General features: G+C 38.6%; 1 protein-coding gene across 7 annotated transcripts in view; it reads left to right on the forward strand.

Moving 5' to 3' along the window:
• The window catches only part of kmt2a (lysine (K)-specific methyltransferase 2A), a 143,995-nt gene that overhangs the window by 123,159 nt on the left and 6,709 nt on the right, over window positions 1-14,127 (forward strand). For 4 of the 7 annotated variants that reach the window (XM_069894772.1, XM_069894774.1, XM_069894773.1 and 1 more), the window contains 6 exons: window positions 1,037-1,204; window positions 2,285-2,359; window positions 4,691-4,865; window positions 6,506-6,613; window positions 7,410-7,493; window positions 11,754-11,883. In XM_069894772.1, the coding sequence (XP_069750873.1) occupies window positions 1,037-1,204; window positions 2,285-2,359; window positions 4,691-4,865; window positions 6,506-6,613; window positions 7,410-7,493; window positions 11,754-11,883 (740 nt within the window). Of the gene's footprint in view, window positions 1-1,036; window positions 1,205-2,284; window positions 2,360-2,487; window positions 2,572-4,690; window positions 4,866-6,505; window positions 6,614-7,409; window positions 7,494-11,753; window positions 11,884-12,719; window positions 14,089-14,127 lie in introns of those variants that run through there. The other 3 variants (XM_069894777.1, XM_069894778.1, XM_069894779.1) reach the window with 3 other exon arrangements.

The following is a 14,127-nucleotide window of genomic DNA, read 5'->3' on the forward strand; positions in this document are numbered from 1 at the left end:
AGAGGCAGTTCAAAGCTTCATCAAATGATTCTGTGTATGGAGAGATTGTCCATAGAGATCCTTGGGATTCATTGAAATGGGAGGCAATTCTTATTGGAGCATACATGACTCTTAAATAGCTTGACAACTTAAATACTCAGAGAATGTTTCCCCACATGGGAGAATACAGAACCAGGATGCTTGGAGTCCAAGTAAGGTAGTACCCATTTAAGACCAAGATGAAGATTTTTTTTCTCAATTTTTAGAACGGACAAAGATGTGGGAGCAGAATCTTTGTGTATGTTTCAGATTGTGAAATCTATATAATAAAGGAATTAAAGGTTATGTGGAAAGGGCAGGAAAGTGGACAAACTATGATTCTAGTGGATAGCACAGCAGGCTTGAGGGGCTGAATGGCTACTCCTGTTCAGTCTGTTTTTAACTATTCTCATTGACCTATCACCAGATGGTTTTATCAACGATGTGTCCCCATACCATTTTCACCCTTCCTCTTCATTCTATCTATTCCACCTCCACTCTCTGAGTAACTTGAAACTAATTTTTTTTTCTTTCCCATTTCTGACAAAGCCAATGTTTCTGATGTTTTTTTGTCATCACCCTTTAAACCTGTAAATGATGTCACTCAAGAGCACAAAGCTTCAGATGGAGACAAAAGCTGCCAGTTCACAACTCCATATCATTCTGTCTTGAGCATTAATTTCTTATTCCTTTGCTATCCTAACTGCATCCTTGCTTGGTCAAAAGCTAATGATCATGAAAGGTCTTTGGACCATTACTCTTTGGTACTGCTGGATTAAGATAATAGAGAGAATCCTCCCAAGCCTTTTCCAAATGGATACAACCAGTGTTGCACTCATGAGCACACTGTATAGTACATGTGCTCTAGTATTTGGATACTTTTTTCCCCCCTTAGATTCATGACACCCTTCCAACCATCTTTGTAAGTTTTAGTATTGGGACCTGTTCATACCTGTCTCTGATATTTGAAATCTTGAGATAAATTTTTTTATTGATAATTTTTGTTCTTTCCCATTAGAATCTAAAAGTTCAGATGATGATGACACCTTTACTTCTCCTCTTCTTGCTTTACTTGAGCAAGAGGAAAAGAGAAGAGAGATCAGAAATGAGAAGAAATCAAAAAAAGGCCTGCTATTTCAAATCACAAGTGATGATGGGTTTCAGATCCAGTGTGACAACATTGAAGGTAGAGATAAATTACTGATCATACACATGTGGAGTGAAGGGTTTAATAGCAAGGGTTTGATAAAGAGAACATTTTCATTACCTTGGAAGCAAAATGATTAACAATATGGGTGTTGGTTTATAATCGCAGTTGCACCATTAAGAGATGCCAAGAGAAATCACTGTATTTCCAAATACTTCTAGAATGACATAGAAAATTATCTGTATATTCTGATTGCAATTATTGTATGACATTTTATTTTGATACTTGTTCAATTTTGAAGCTTCATAATAAAAGATTAACAGAAGAATAATTTATAAATGATTTAAGAGAGACCTGTTCAACACCTTAGTGAAATAAATGGTAAAGCTGCATATTAGAGATTTAAAATCACTTGATGCTGTTTTGGATGAATCCATTGATTCCCTCGGTGGAGAGGCCAGAGAGTCCTAGATGACACATGTAGTTCTGAATAATCGGAATGTATTGTGACATTGTCTTTTTTTCCTCTTGTTTTTGATACCTCATCCCTTCAGCATATATGGGGATTCCTTTCTCTTTTATGTCCTCCACAATTCAGTTCATTGTCCCTTTGGTCCAAGTCATGTGACTGCAATTCCTGTGACTTGGCCACAAAATTTACAGCAGTACTGAGGAAATATTGCATTGAGAAATTAGCCTTTTTTTCCCAATGGGAGGCAAAAGATCCTATGGCAATATTTGAGGTGAATTCTCCCGGAGTAGCATCTCACCCTTATAACCAATTACCTGGTGATAAACATGAATGAGATGTTCTTTTCTGTTACTCTATGGTATCCTTCAAAAGAGCACATCACAACACCCTCAGATCATGAAAATTACCATGCCATCTTTTATTCTTTTCAACATTCCCCCTTCTGGGTTTCTATTGTGGGGGGGGGGGGGGGGGGGGGGAGAAATACATACCTTTTGGGAGTATGACATTGATGAAGTTTGATGTAATATGACAAGGAGAATTATGAATCTGATAACTTACAGGAGACAGAATTTTATTGCAATGATAGAAAAAATATATTGGACCAACTTGTTTTGCTTCTGATTGTTGTAAACTTTTTTGTGTAGAAGGGTGGAAGGTGTTGACAGACAAAGTACAGGAAGCTCGAACCAATGCCCGCCTGAAGCACATATCATTTTCTGGTAAGGAGTATTTGCTGTAAAGGGAATTTTCTCTTTGAGGTGGGTGATTTTTTTTTTTAAAAAGTACTTTGGGGGCTATACTTTTTTGATTTAATGTAAGACTATGTCTTTATTCTTGCATTGTGTAGAGGTTGACTTACCTGGATAGTGTGCACAACACAGCTTTTCAGTATCTCTACAAGTGACAATGAACAATTCAATTAATTTCACTTGGATACAGGCATGTATACCCCACAGAACAGAATAATTAATAAATGTGTTCCAGTGCTTAACATATGTGGCTTGTTTACTATATGTCAAACTGTCTGATATGATAGATTCTTGGTGTACTTGTTATGTAGATGGAGTCTTGCTTTGCAGAGGGAGGGCAGTCAATTAGTTTCCTGGTGTCAGAGGCTCCATGAGCTATTTGCTCATCTATTTATTGACTGGAAAATATGCTTGCCATGGGAGAAATGGCAAAATTGGAGAACTTTGGGATTTTACACTGTTGTAATATATCAAGTTGTAAAGCTTGATGATGATGCTTGTGTAAAATTTTACCCAAATTGCATTTACTGTTTCCTTTTTCATTCTTTCTTTTCCTTTTTTTCAATTGTTTTGTCAGTCAGAGTTTATCATTTTTAAAACCGTAAAACAGCCATAAAAACGAGATTGTGTTTCTCCAGGACAGGTGTTACTTAATAACATGATAACATACATAGGAGTGGGCAAAATGGTACCGTAGCAAAGGGCCACTGCAAGCAACTGCTGTGCCGCCATCACAAACCATGGTCGCCATCTTGTCCCAGCCTCCCAATTACAATTTTAACCCTTACAAATTAACAGCATCACATTACATTAGGCTTTCAAACAAACTAGTTCAACAGAATATACCAAAGTAACAGTGAACAGAACATGTTTATAGACCTAGACCAGTCCGCGGGCCCAGGATAACAATATCCACATCAGCACAAAGTGACTCCTGGCTTAGCAGTTGCCATTCCCCCATCCAGAGGCTGCTACAGCCTTCCACTATGTTACCGTCTGAGGTTTCCGACCACTAACAGGCTGCAGATGGTACCGAGTTCTCAGCCTATTTTTCGGGGAAACTCTCTCAGTCTACAGTTCCTTTGAGCTTTGGCCCTGGCACCGACTGCCACTATGCCCCTCACTTCCAGCTGACATACCCACCGTGGGTGCCCAACCAGACCCTCAGACTATCTCCTCGATTCTATGCCGTTCTTCCAGCCCGAAGCAGCACAGCTGTCAGCGACACAGATTGCCCTCGCAGCTGCATCCCACCTTGAGGCTGCCGACCGCTGTCCTGCTGATTGTGGTACAGCCTCCGCCACTGACTCCACTCCCCGCACTGCCATCCCCACCAGGGTTTCGTCCATGACCACCGGACTGTGGCAACTTTTAAGAGGTCTGCTTCCTTCGTGATGTCTCCAGCATTGCCTATCCCGTTCCCTGTCAATCCAGAGTCTGACCTAGGTCCACTCCAATGTTCCTTCATGGCACCTACTTCGGTAAATGTAACACTGGTGTCCAGATTGGCTGCTTCGAGCTACAGTTGCACCGCCATCAAGAAAAGTTGGACTTTTTTGAAGTTCAACTGTACATGACTTGTTGCTTTAGGAACAGATGACTTTGAGAGTAATTCATTTCTTCCAACATCTTTTGCTCATGATTAATTTCCTTGGCTTTATTCTGGCATTCGATCAGAGTTCCACCTTCCCACTCTTGTTCTGTTACCTTGATCTCAGTTTTGAAATTTTCAATTTTCATTCCCCAACTGTCCCCTTCCCAATCCAATCCTGATATCTCTTTTAGGAAGAGATTTTCTTATACTTAATGATGTTGAGTAATGTTTCCTGGTGTCACTCAGTGAGGGCTGAGTTGAAACTCAGTTTATGCTTTTTTTCTGGCCTCCCATCAGAAGATGTACTTACTTTCCATCCACATTATCATCTCCATTCATTATCTCAGAAAGATGAAGTGGATCACCCTTGATCTGTTGACATTCAGAACGGTTTCCACACTCATAATTCAGCGATGATCTTTTGTAATTATGAGTTTATTGTTGTACCTACAAGGACAATATGTAAATACACTGAAATTCTTGTTTGCTGCAGCTCCAGAAGTAGGTAAAATACAGTGATAAACAATGAGATTCGATTAAATTATCGCACTTTCTCATTACAATGGAATTAGTACAATAAGGATAGACTGATGAAATGGTTGTTTGGACAGAAGTTCTAACCAGTTCTTTCTGACTGCAAATCCAAAACTTTGTGACCCCAGGTTGATTACAAGCATATATTTATGGCATTGCTTTTCCATTTGCAGGGATAAATGGCTTGAAAATGCTGGGCATTTCCCATGATGCAGTGGTGTTTCTAATTGAACAGCTTTATGGAGCAAAACGTTGCAGGAATTACAGTTTCAAGTTCCACAAGCATCAAGAAGTAGACGAGCTCCCTATCAATCCACATGGTTCTGCAAGAGCTGAGATACACCAAAGGTAAAACTAAAACAAAAGCTTATATTGCAAATGAGTAGTTTTAGATACCAAAATGACTACACATTGAGCTGGATTGTCAAAGCATTAGGTGTAGCATGTTGATGAGCATTTTATTAAAGTATTTCATTGGATATGTTTTCAATTGTTGGTTGCTTCCAAATCTTTTGCTTCACTTCCATATTTTTTTGTTTTCCAAAAAGCAAACCCATTACATCAATAACCTGAACTTGTTTTTTTTCTCAGTGTAAGTGTAACCAGGCAAGTCGATCATTAAAGTTGAAAAAAAATGAGCTGGGGTAAATTCTTGCCCAGATGGTGTCAGTCCTGAGTTAGTATACTTTCAAAGACACGAAATGGAACTGGATTTGCTTGACAAGCTTCTGAGAATCTGCACTGTTCAGAGGGCAGAAGGATTACTGTTTTGTGATTGAATGATTGCTTTTTTAATGTCAATGCTGAGGATGCATACGGTACTTGCAAGATATCATTTAAAGTGAGGAGTAACTTAAGAGTGTCACTAATTGTCCCATGAACTATATTTTGAATTACCCTGTGCATTTAATAAAAATTAGAGTTGATTTCAGCACCAAAGGTTGGTCCTAGTTGCCAGTTATCAAAGTTTAAGTTTTTTTCCCTCATGTTTTGAACTTCTAAAGTACAGGACTTGAGCATTGATTAGATGGAATTTTTATGAAACAATGCAAGTTGGCTCTATACATCCACTTCCACAAGGTATGAAAGATACTGGCAGAATTGCACGAGTTAGGATGGCTGTAAAGAGTAAAGTTCTTGGAAACAGTTCTTGATGGAAGAGCTCCAGACAGATGGGTGGTAATATCCATGCCTTCAGTGGGCAGGGAATCCATTTCCCTCTCCTGTTTCCTCTTCTACAGGAACAAATATTATTCTGCATTCTCTCTTCCTCCTTCAATCCTTCAGTATTCTGATAGCCAAGCATTTCCTTTTTCTTGGTGACTCTTTTAAAATAAGCAAGAAACAAACACTTAAATCTTTTATAAATCTTTTGAGGATTTTCAGAATAAATGTGGAAAGTTTTGTTGAAGTCCCAGAAATCTCCATTGCAAAGGTATTCTTCAAACCTGGACTATTCAGTACCTTTTTAAACTACTACAAGTACACGATCCTTTATCCGGACATCTAAAATCTGGAAAGCTCCAAAAGTGGGGAGAGAGGCGGCCGGGCAACTGGAAGGGAGTAGGGGTGGATACGGCAGCACAATTCGGGTGGGCTTTCCGAAATACAGAAAAATCCGAAATTCGGAACACACTGTCCCCCCAAGGGTTCCGGATAAAGGATCATGTACCTGTACTAAGTAACAATTTTCTTATAGCCCCTGAATCAGCTACTATGAGACAATGTTAATTCAAGTTCTTGCTGCCAATACTCATGACAATATCCAATTTAAGTAACAATCAATCACTTAGTGATCCTCCAGGGGTGAACCTCAACTTAGTATAACTTGCACTAAATGTGCATTGCAGGTTTGGCTTGATGCCATATTTTGGCCATCTCTTTAAACACTTGAAAGAGCAAAGGCATCACCTATGTTCAGTGAAGGAAGGGAAAAGTTGTGTTGAAATTGCCTCAAAAGGGATTCTTGCTTTGTTTTATTCATATAGGAAGTCAGCATTTGACATGTTCAATTTCTTGGCTTCAAAACATCGGCAGCCACCAGATTATTGTCCCAATGAGGAGGAGGAAGAGGAGGTGCAACTTAAATCAGCACGGTTGGTTCAAGTAATGGATTATGAATTGTAAAAATTACAGTGCATCCTTCACAGATTGGAAAGGTATATAAAAAAAATGCAGAACGGTTTACTTAGCAAGTTGGATGTCATCTTTGGAGGAATAAATACGTAGTTGACATTTCAGGTTTGACATTTGTACACCATTGAATGTGAATGCAGACAACCATTAGGTCTATTGGCATATAAATGATAAATTCATGTTTTGATGTTAAGTGTCATTAATTTTTTAATACAAGAAATCGGATATTTGTTGAACGCAATGCAAATGTGATTAATTTACATGAGCTTGTCCAAGAACTAAAGCAAGATACTGCTACAGTTTGTATCTCATTTATACTGCCTCCGAAACTGTTACAATAACAAAGACGATAAATATGTAGCATCAGGATGGCCTATTCAATATCATCTGTATAAATAACTAAAAACATCTAATTCTTTTTACATGAACAATTGTGGCATTCAACATTTTTTGATTAAAGTTGACGAATGCTGAATGTGTGGCATTATCTTTTGTTAATCTTGAAATGAATGTGAATAAATGTAATCTTTAGTACATGCTTAAAAATGTTCTCCATAATTTGTTTCTATTAAGAATTGGGTACTTGTTTAAAATCTATATAATTGCAATAGGTTTCAGAAAATAAATTGTAAGGAAAGTTATAAATTTTGAAATGTATAGTAAATTGAAGAGGATTTCTGTTTAGTTTTTCGCCAAGAAGTTAGTACAATAAATCATGTCTTTTGTGGGCTGATGTCACTCTCTTTGAACTTGTAGTCGAGCAACCAGCATGGACCTTCCTATGGCCATGCGATTCCGGCACTTGAAAAAGACATCAAAGGAAGCAGTTGGTGTCTACCGGTAAGGGGAAATATATTTCTGCATAACACTCCCAGCTTATGTTAGAACTTTTTAAGCTGTTAATAATATTGTGATAATGATTGTCTTCATTTAATTTTTCACAATATTTCGTGTTTCTGGGTTACCATCATTTATCCCTGTCATAGTGTGAGAAAAAGATCATGATGAAGTACATCAACGACTTGGATGAAAAAGTCGTTGAGCTACTAAATGAGTACTTTGCATCAGTATTCACCAAGTAGATGGTCAAGAGCATAGTGTAAAGAATGCTGAAGTGTCACAATCGCTCCACAACAGATGAAATATTGCCAGGTCTCCACTCCACTCCGGATCATTTCGAAGACAGCAATTCATACATACGATTGCTGTTCATCAACTACAGCTTGGGCTTCAATACCATTATTATTTGTGCTGGTCAGGAAGCTACAAATTCAAGGCCTCTGTATCCACCCCCACCCCCCTCCCCGCAGCTGGATCCTTGACTTTCTTATTGGAAGATCACAGTCAATACGAATTGGAAACAACTTGACGAATTGGAAACAACTGATTATCAATACAGGCGCACCCCAAGGATGCATGCTTAGTCCACTGCTCTATTCATTGTACACTAATGACTTGCAGCCTCTACAAATTTGCTGATGACACAACAGTTGTCGGCTGAATCACAAATGGCAATGAGGAAGCATACAGGAAGGAGATGGATCAGCTTGTTGAATGGTGCAACGGAAACAACCTTGCGCTTATTGTTAGCAAAACAAAGGAAATGATTGTGGACTTCAGGAGGAAGTCAGGGGAACACGAGCCAGTCCTCATTGAGGTCTCAATAGTGGAGAGGGTCAAGAACTTCAAATTCCTGGGTGTCAGCATCTCCGAGGATCTGTCCTGGAGCTTCCCATGTTGATGCAATCATGAAGAAGGCTCGCTAGCGGCTAAACTTCATGAGGATATTTGGTATTTCACCGAAGACTCTTGTAAACTTCTACAGGTGTACCATGGAGGGCATTCTGGCTGGTATGGAGGCTCCAACTCTCAGAACAAGAATAAATTCCAGAGGGTTGTTAACTCAGCCTGTGACATCAGAGGCAGCAGACTTCACTCCATCTACTTGAGGTGGTGTCTTAAAAAAGCAGCCTCTATCCTCAAAGACCCCCACCACCTAGGCCATGCCCTCTTTACTCTGCTACCATTGGGAAAAGGGTATAGGAACCTAAAGACGAGCACTTAATGGCACAAGGACAGCTTCTTCCCCGCTGTCATCAGATTCCTGAATAATCAATGAACCAAAGACATTGCCTTACTTTCTGTGCACTATTTTTTTTACAGTAATGTTGTAATATGGTTATAGTATGAATGTTTACACTGTGATGCTGCCACAAAACACTGAATTTCATGACTTGTTCATGACAATAACTTTTATATATATATTTGTGTATGTGTGCATACAGTAATACACACACACACACTCTCTCTCTCTCTCTCTCTCTCTCTCTCTCTCTCTCTCTCTCTCTGGAGATGACATAATGATTGGTGGAGATATGAACAGTATGGAGGGCTATGAAAGAGTACTAGATCAGTTACAGGTAAAGGCATGTGGAGTTTAATCCAGACCAGTATGAAATGTTACACTTTGGGAGGTTAAATTTGAAGGAGAACATGTACGGTTAAAGCACTGATGTGCACAGAGATCTGAGAATTCAAGTTCATAGCTCATTGAAAGTGGCCACACAAGCAAATACAGTAGGGTGGTAAAGAAGGTGAATGGTCCGCTTGGCTTCATTGGGCAGGGGATTGAGTATATAAATAAGGAGGTCATTTTGCAGCTATGTAAAACTTTGCTAAGGCTGCTCTTGGGCTATTATGTGTGATTCTGGTTGCCCCATTACAGGAAAGATGTGGAGGCTTTGGAAAGATATTGAATAAATTTACAAGGAATGTTGCTTTGATTAGGGGGTATAGGCTAAAAGAAGAGGTTGGACAAACTTGGGTTGTTTTCTCTGGAGCATTGGAGCCTGAGGGGAGACCTAATGTATTTGATTGTCGTCGTATGTTAAATCAAAAAGTGAAGAGCTTGTCAAATAGCTTCTAATTATTAAATCATGTGCAAACCTGATGGGCTGAATAGCTTATTCTGTTCCTCTGTCTCGTGGCCAATGTTCACGCTCAAAGGTGCAACTCGTATGAGTAGTATTTGTGATTGATAGCTGGGTGTATTGCAGCCCATGGATAACTATCTGAAATAGTATCTTCAAGATCTTTCCAGAAATAAATTGTACACCTTACGATTATACTTCAGTCATTTCTCAACTTAACATATATAATTTAAGCACAGTGCAGGCCCTTTGGCCTTCGATGTTGCGCCGACCTATATAATTCCTTTATATAAAAAAAATCTAAACCCTTCCAACTGGGTAGCTCCCTAGTTTTCATTCATCCATGTGCCTGTCTAAGTGTCTCTTAAATGCCTCCTAATGTTTCAACCACCTCCACTAAACCTGGCAAGGCATTCAAGTATTTTAAAAAGATAACTTTCCCCCTGATGTCTCCCCTAAACTTTCTTCCCTTCACTTTGTAGAGATACCCCCTGGTGTTTGCTATTCCCACCCTGGGAAAAAGGCACTGGCTGTCCACCTTATCGATGCCTCTCAGAATCTTTTTGATCTCTATTAAGTGATCTCTTATCCTTCTCACTCCAAAGAGAAAAGTCCCAGCTCTGCCAACCTTGCCTCATAAGACTTATTTTCCAATCCAGGCAACATCCTGGTAAATCTCTGCACCCTCTGCTTAGCTTCCACATTCTTTGTATAATGGCATGACGAGAACTAAAGATGATATTCTAAGTGAGGTCTCGTCAGAGATTTGTAGAGTTGCAACATAACCACTCAACTCTTGAACTGAATCTCCATATTAATGAAGCCCAGCATCTCTTAGGCTTTATTAACTATTCTATCAACCTGTATGGCAAACGTGAGGGATGTATGGATTTAGATGCCAAGATCCCTCTGTTCATCCGCACTGTTAAGTATACAACAATTAACCATGTACTCAGCCTTCTGGTTTGACTTTCCAAAATACATTACCTCACACTTATCCGGATTGAACTCCATCTGTACTTTTCTGCCTAATTCTGCATCCTGTCTATATCCTTTTGTAACCTACGACAACCTTCAATACTATCCACAACTCCTTCAACCTTTGAATCATCCATAAACTTACTGACCCATCCTTCCATTTCTTCATTAAGGTCATTTATAAAAATAAGAGGGCAGGGGTCCTAGAACAGATCCCTGCAGAAGTCTACTAGTCATTGACCTCCAGGCAAATATATTCCTTCAGCTACTACTCTGTGCTTTCTTCATCCAAGCCAGTTTTTTTTTCCACAAAGCCAAGGTTCCCATGCCTCATGACTTTCTGAACAAGTCTCTCATGGGGATCTTGTCAAATGTCTTACTAAAATTCATATTGACCACATCTACTGCCTACCTTCATCAATTTCTTTTGTTACCTCCTCAAAAAACTCAATTAGGCTTGTGAGGCATGACCTTTCTTTCACAAAGCCATGCTGACTATCCTTGAGTAGACTGGACTTCTCCAAATGCTCATAAATCCTATCCTTAAGAATCCTCTCCAATAGTTTGCACACCACTGACATTAGATTTACCAGTATATAATTCCAAGGATTCTCCTATTACCTTTTTTAAACAAGGGGACCACATTTGCCATTCTCTATTCTTCCAACATCTTCCCTGTGGCTAACGTTATGGTACAAAGGATTTTTCATTTGTTTGAGTACAGGTACTATTGGTTTTGAGCCTTTCATAGCTTTCATTATTATCATAAATTGAGCAGTCTCCGTGCTTACTTTTGTAAGTAAAGGAATTCAATTTTGTTTGCTGAACCATTTATTTCTAGATCAGTGGCCTTGAGGTGAGAAATATCTACATGCTTGAGTCAATACAATGAAGCAGGTAAATTATACAGTTTCGCTTGGATCTTGAGATAATCAGGTTAATGGCTGGTATTGCATTTGAGGTTTAGGAAAGTGGATAGGAAAATGAAATCATGAAGTTGTTCTTTGGTATTCGTAACTGATGAAGTGATAGAGTAAAATTGGTAGCCTATCCAAGTATGTTAATGGTGTTAGTAAAAACAGAAAAAATTATCAGCCAGATTTTAAGAATAAATTGTTGTGATCTAATGAATTTGTTCAAAATAAATTATTATTTTTTCCTTCTACTCTTTCCATCTTTGTAAATGCTGTAGGTCACCAATCCATGGACGGGGCCTTTTCTGTAAACGAAACATTGATGCAGGTGAGATGGTCATCGAATATTCGGGTAATGTCATTCGATCTGTCCTCACAGACAAACGAGAGAAATATTATGACAGCAAGGTGAGTTTCTAGTGCAGGTTTATGGTAGATTCTAACCTCAGGTGCGGGAATAGCCATCGTGGGAATCACTGATGTTATTTCTCCGCCATTTAACGAATCCTTTCTGAAATAGTGCTTTGTTATGGCAGCAGCAGCGTACCACCTTTCTTGTGACATAAACAGGCTGAGCTTACATTATTAACTTGTGCAACTTTGCAGTTCATTCTTAAAACTAGTTTGTGTGCATGCCTTTTTTGCCCGTTGTTTATTAATTACTCATACTTTTAGATAAGTGGAATATGGAATCTTCAATCTAATTTTGGAACTGGTGACCCATTTCAAAACTGGCCTGCCATTTGAGACCCTTCTTCAAATCCTGTGCATTTCTGATGATTATGCATTTGAATATGTTATGACTTTGAGTTCATTGTTCACCACAGTTTTGACTTGTCACTGCTGTTACTTCTCCACATTCAAATGGTGCCTAAAGAATTTCATGGAGGATTGAGAATCACCCTTTGCATTAAAATGCCTTGCATATTTGGACATAGTTGCAAACTGTAAAATAATTCGAAGATTCATTTGGTCGTGGTTGAATTTCAGCCTGCAAAATTCACTTCTACGAGGCGACAAAATTATTCGTAATCAATAGTGTGATAGCGCTAGAGTTCAAAATAATTAAACTCTGAATACTGGGAAGTCTTTCCTTTGTGTTATTTTAATCCCATAACATTTTTAGCAGTGTTGCTTACCACTTTTCTAGAAACTTCTCGTATGTAAAATACCAATAACACTAATAATTTTATGACTGGGGTGTATCAATCAGTTGTAACATTATGCTTAAAATGTATTTTTAGAATATTTGTAAAGATTCAGGAGACAGCCTACTCCTTGGTGAGCTACCCCATTCTGTCACCCCAACCTCACAAGGCTAAGACCCCACTAGCTGGGGTATCTGGAAGCAGCTGACAATCACAGAAACTTTCCTCGGCAATCAGTTCCTGTTGACCTCAACACCTGCCTGCTGCAAGATCTCTTCATTAAAGAATTAGTTGGTCACCTTCTTGGAAGAGTGTTAAAAAGAATTATTCTTGATAACCAAGCACCTATACACTCCCGACCATGGAAGTCATCTTGTGTCTTTTTTTTTGTTAAACTCTTGTTCCTGTATTTACTGAATAAAATTTTGCCTTGTTAGTGCTTGATTTGCTTTTGCTTGCTTCTGAAATTTAAGGTGTGTGATGAAAATGAAACTGTCCACCTTGCAATATCTTATTTCTATGAAAATGAATGTCACTGGGGAGCTGGTGGGTGGTGGTGTAATTTGAAATGTATGACATTAATCACATCAATTTATCTATAATTCTTGCCATAAAATAATATGCTCCCACCTTAATTTAATGCTCATTGTTGGAGCAATGGAAATAGTGTAATTTGCCATGTTTATTCTGTAGATACAATTATTTTGATCAGATAACATTGTGAAAACATTCTCTAATTGGAAATGGAAAAGTGAAATTTAACCACTGTTAACATCCAAATATTATAAGATAACGTTTAAAAAAAAAATCAAATCCATAATCAGCTCAAGGACCCTGATAAGAGTGGACCGGAGGAATTAATGATTTAAAAGTTTTAATAAGGCAGAAAGCCTCTGATTTAATGAGCTGCTAAAATTTGGCAGTCTGGGTTTCCCCATTCCTAGCTCCTGTAGGGAGGTCTGAACGACTAGGACAAAGATAAGTACCTTTTCAGCATTCGGTCACTGAGCTCCAGTCATGACCAGAACCTTGGTGTTCTTTCTAGTATTATAGTAAACAAATTCATCAGTTGGACATCCATTTATTGATTTAGATAAAGTTTTTTTTTGTTGGAATCTCATTGTGTCCAATCTTTGTTATGGAGTATTACCTAGTTTTTGATATTCTTGTAGTTTTGGTTTATTTATTTTATATTCTGATTCTGTATTTTATCATGTTTTCGATTCCCCTCTGTCAAATGCTTGATGATTTTTTTTAAATCACACTGAGCCTCTGATCCTTGGTTTTGCATGAGACAGCAATTACGTTGCTACAGTTAGCTGTGGCCTTTTTTTTGGGCCCTGAATGGGAAGACTTTGACACATCTTTGGACCAAACTTGGTTTGGACATTGAGTGGGAGCAAAATCAAACTTGGGCTTCAATGCTTCTCTTAGTCATCAGTTAAAGTATCGTTGTGGCTCATATCCAGAGATACCCCAAGAGCTGGTGCATTTGGGAGAAGGG

This window comes from Narcine bancroftii, chromosome 8 (assembly GCF_036971445.1).
Source record: "Narcine bancroftii isolate sNarBan1 chromosome 8, sNarBan1.hap1, whole genome shotgun sequence".
NCBI lineage: Eukaryota > Metazoa > Chordata > Chondrichthyes > Torpediniformes > Narcinidae > Narcine > Narcine bancroftii.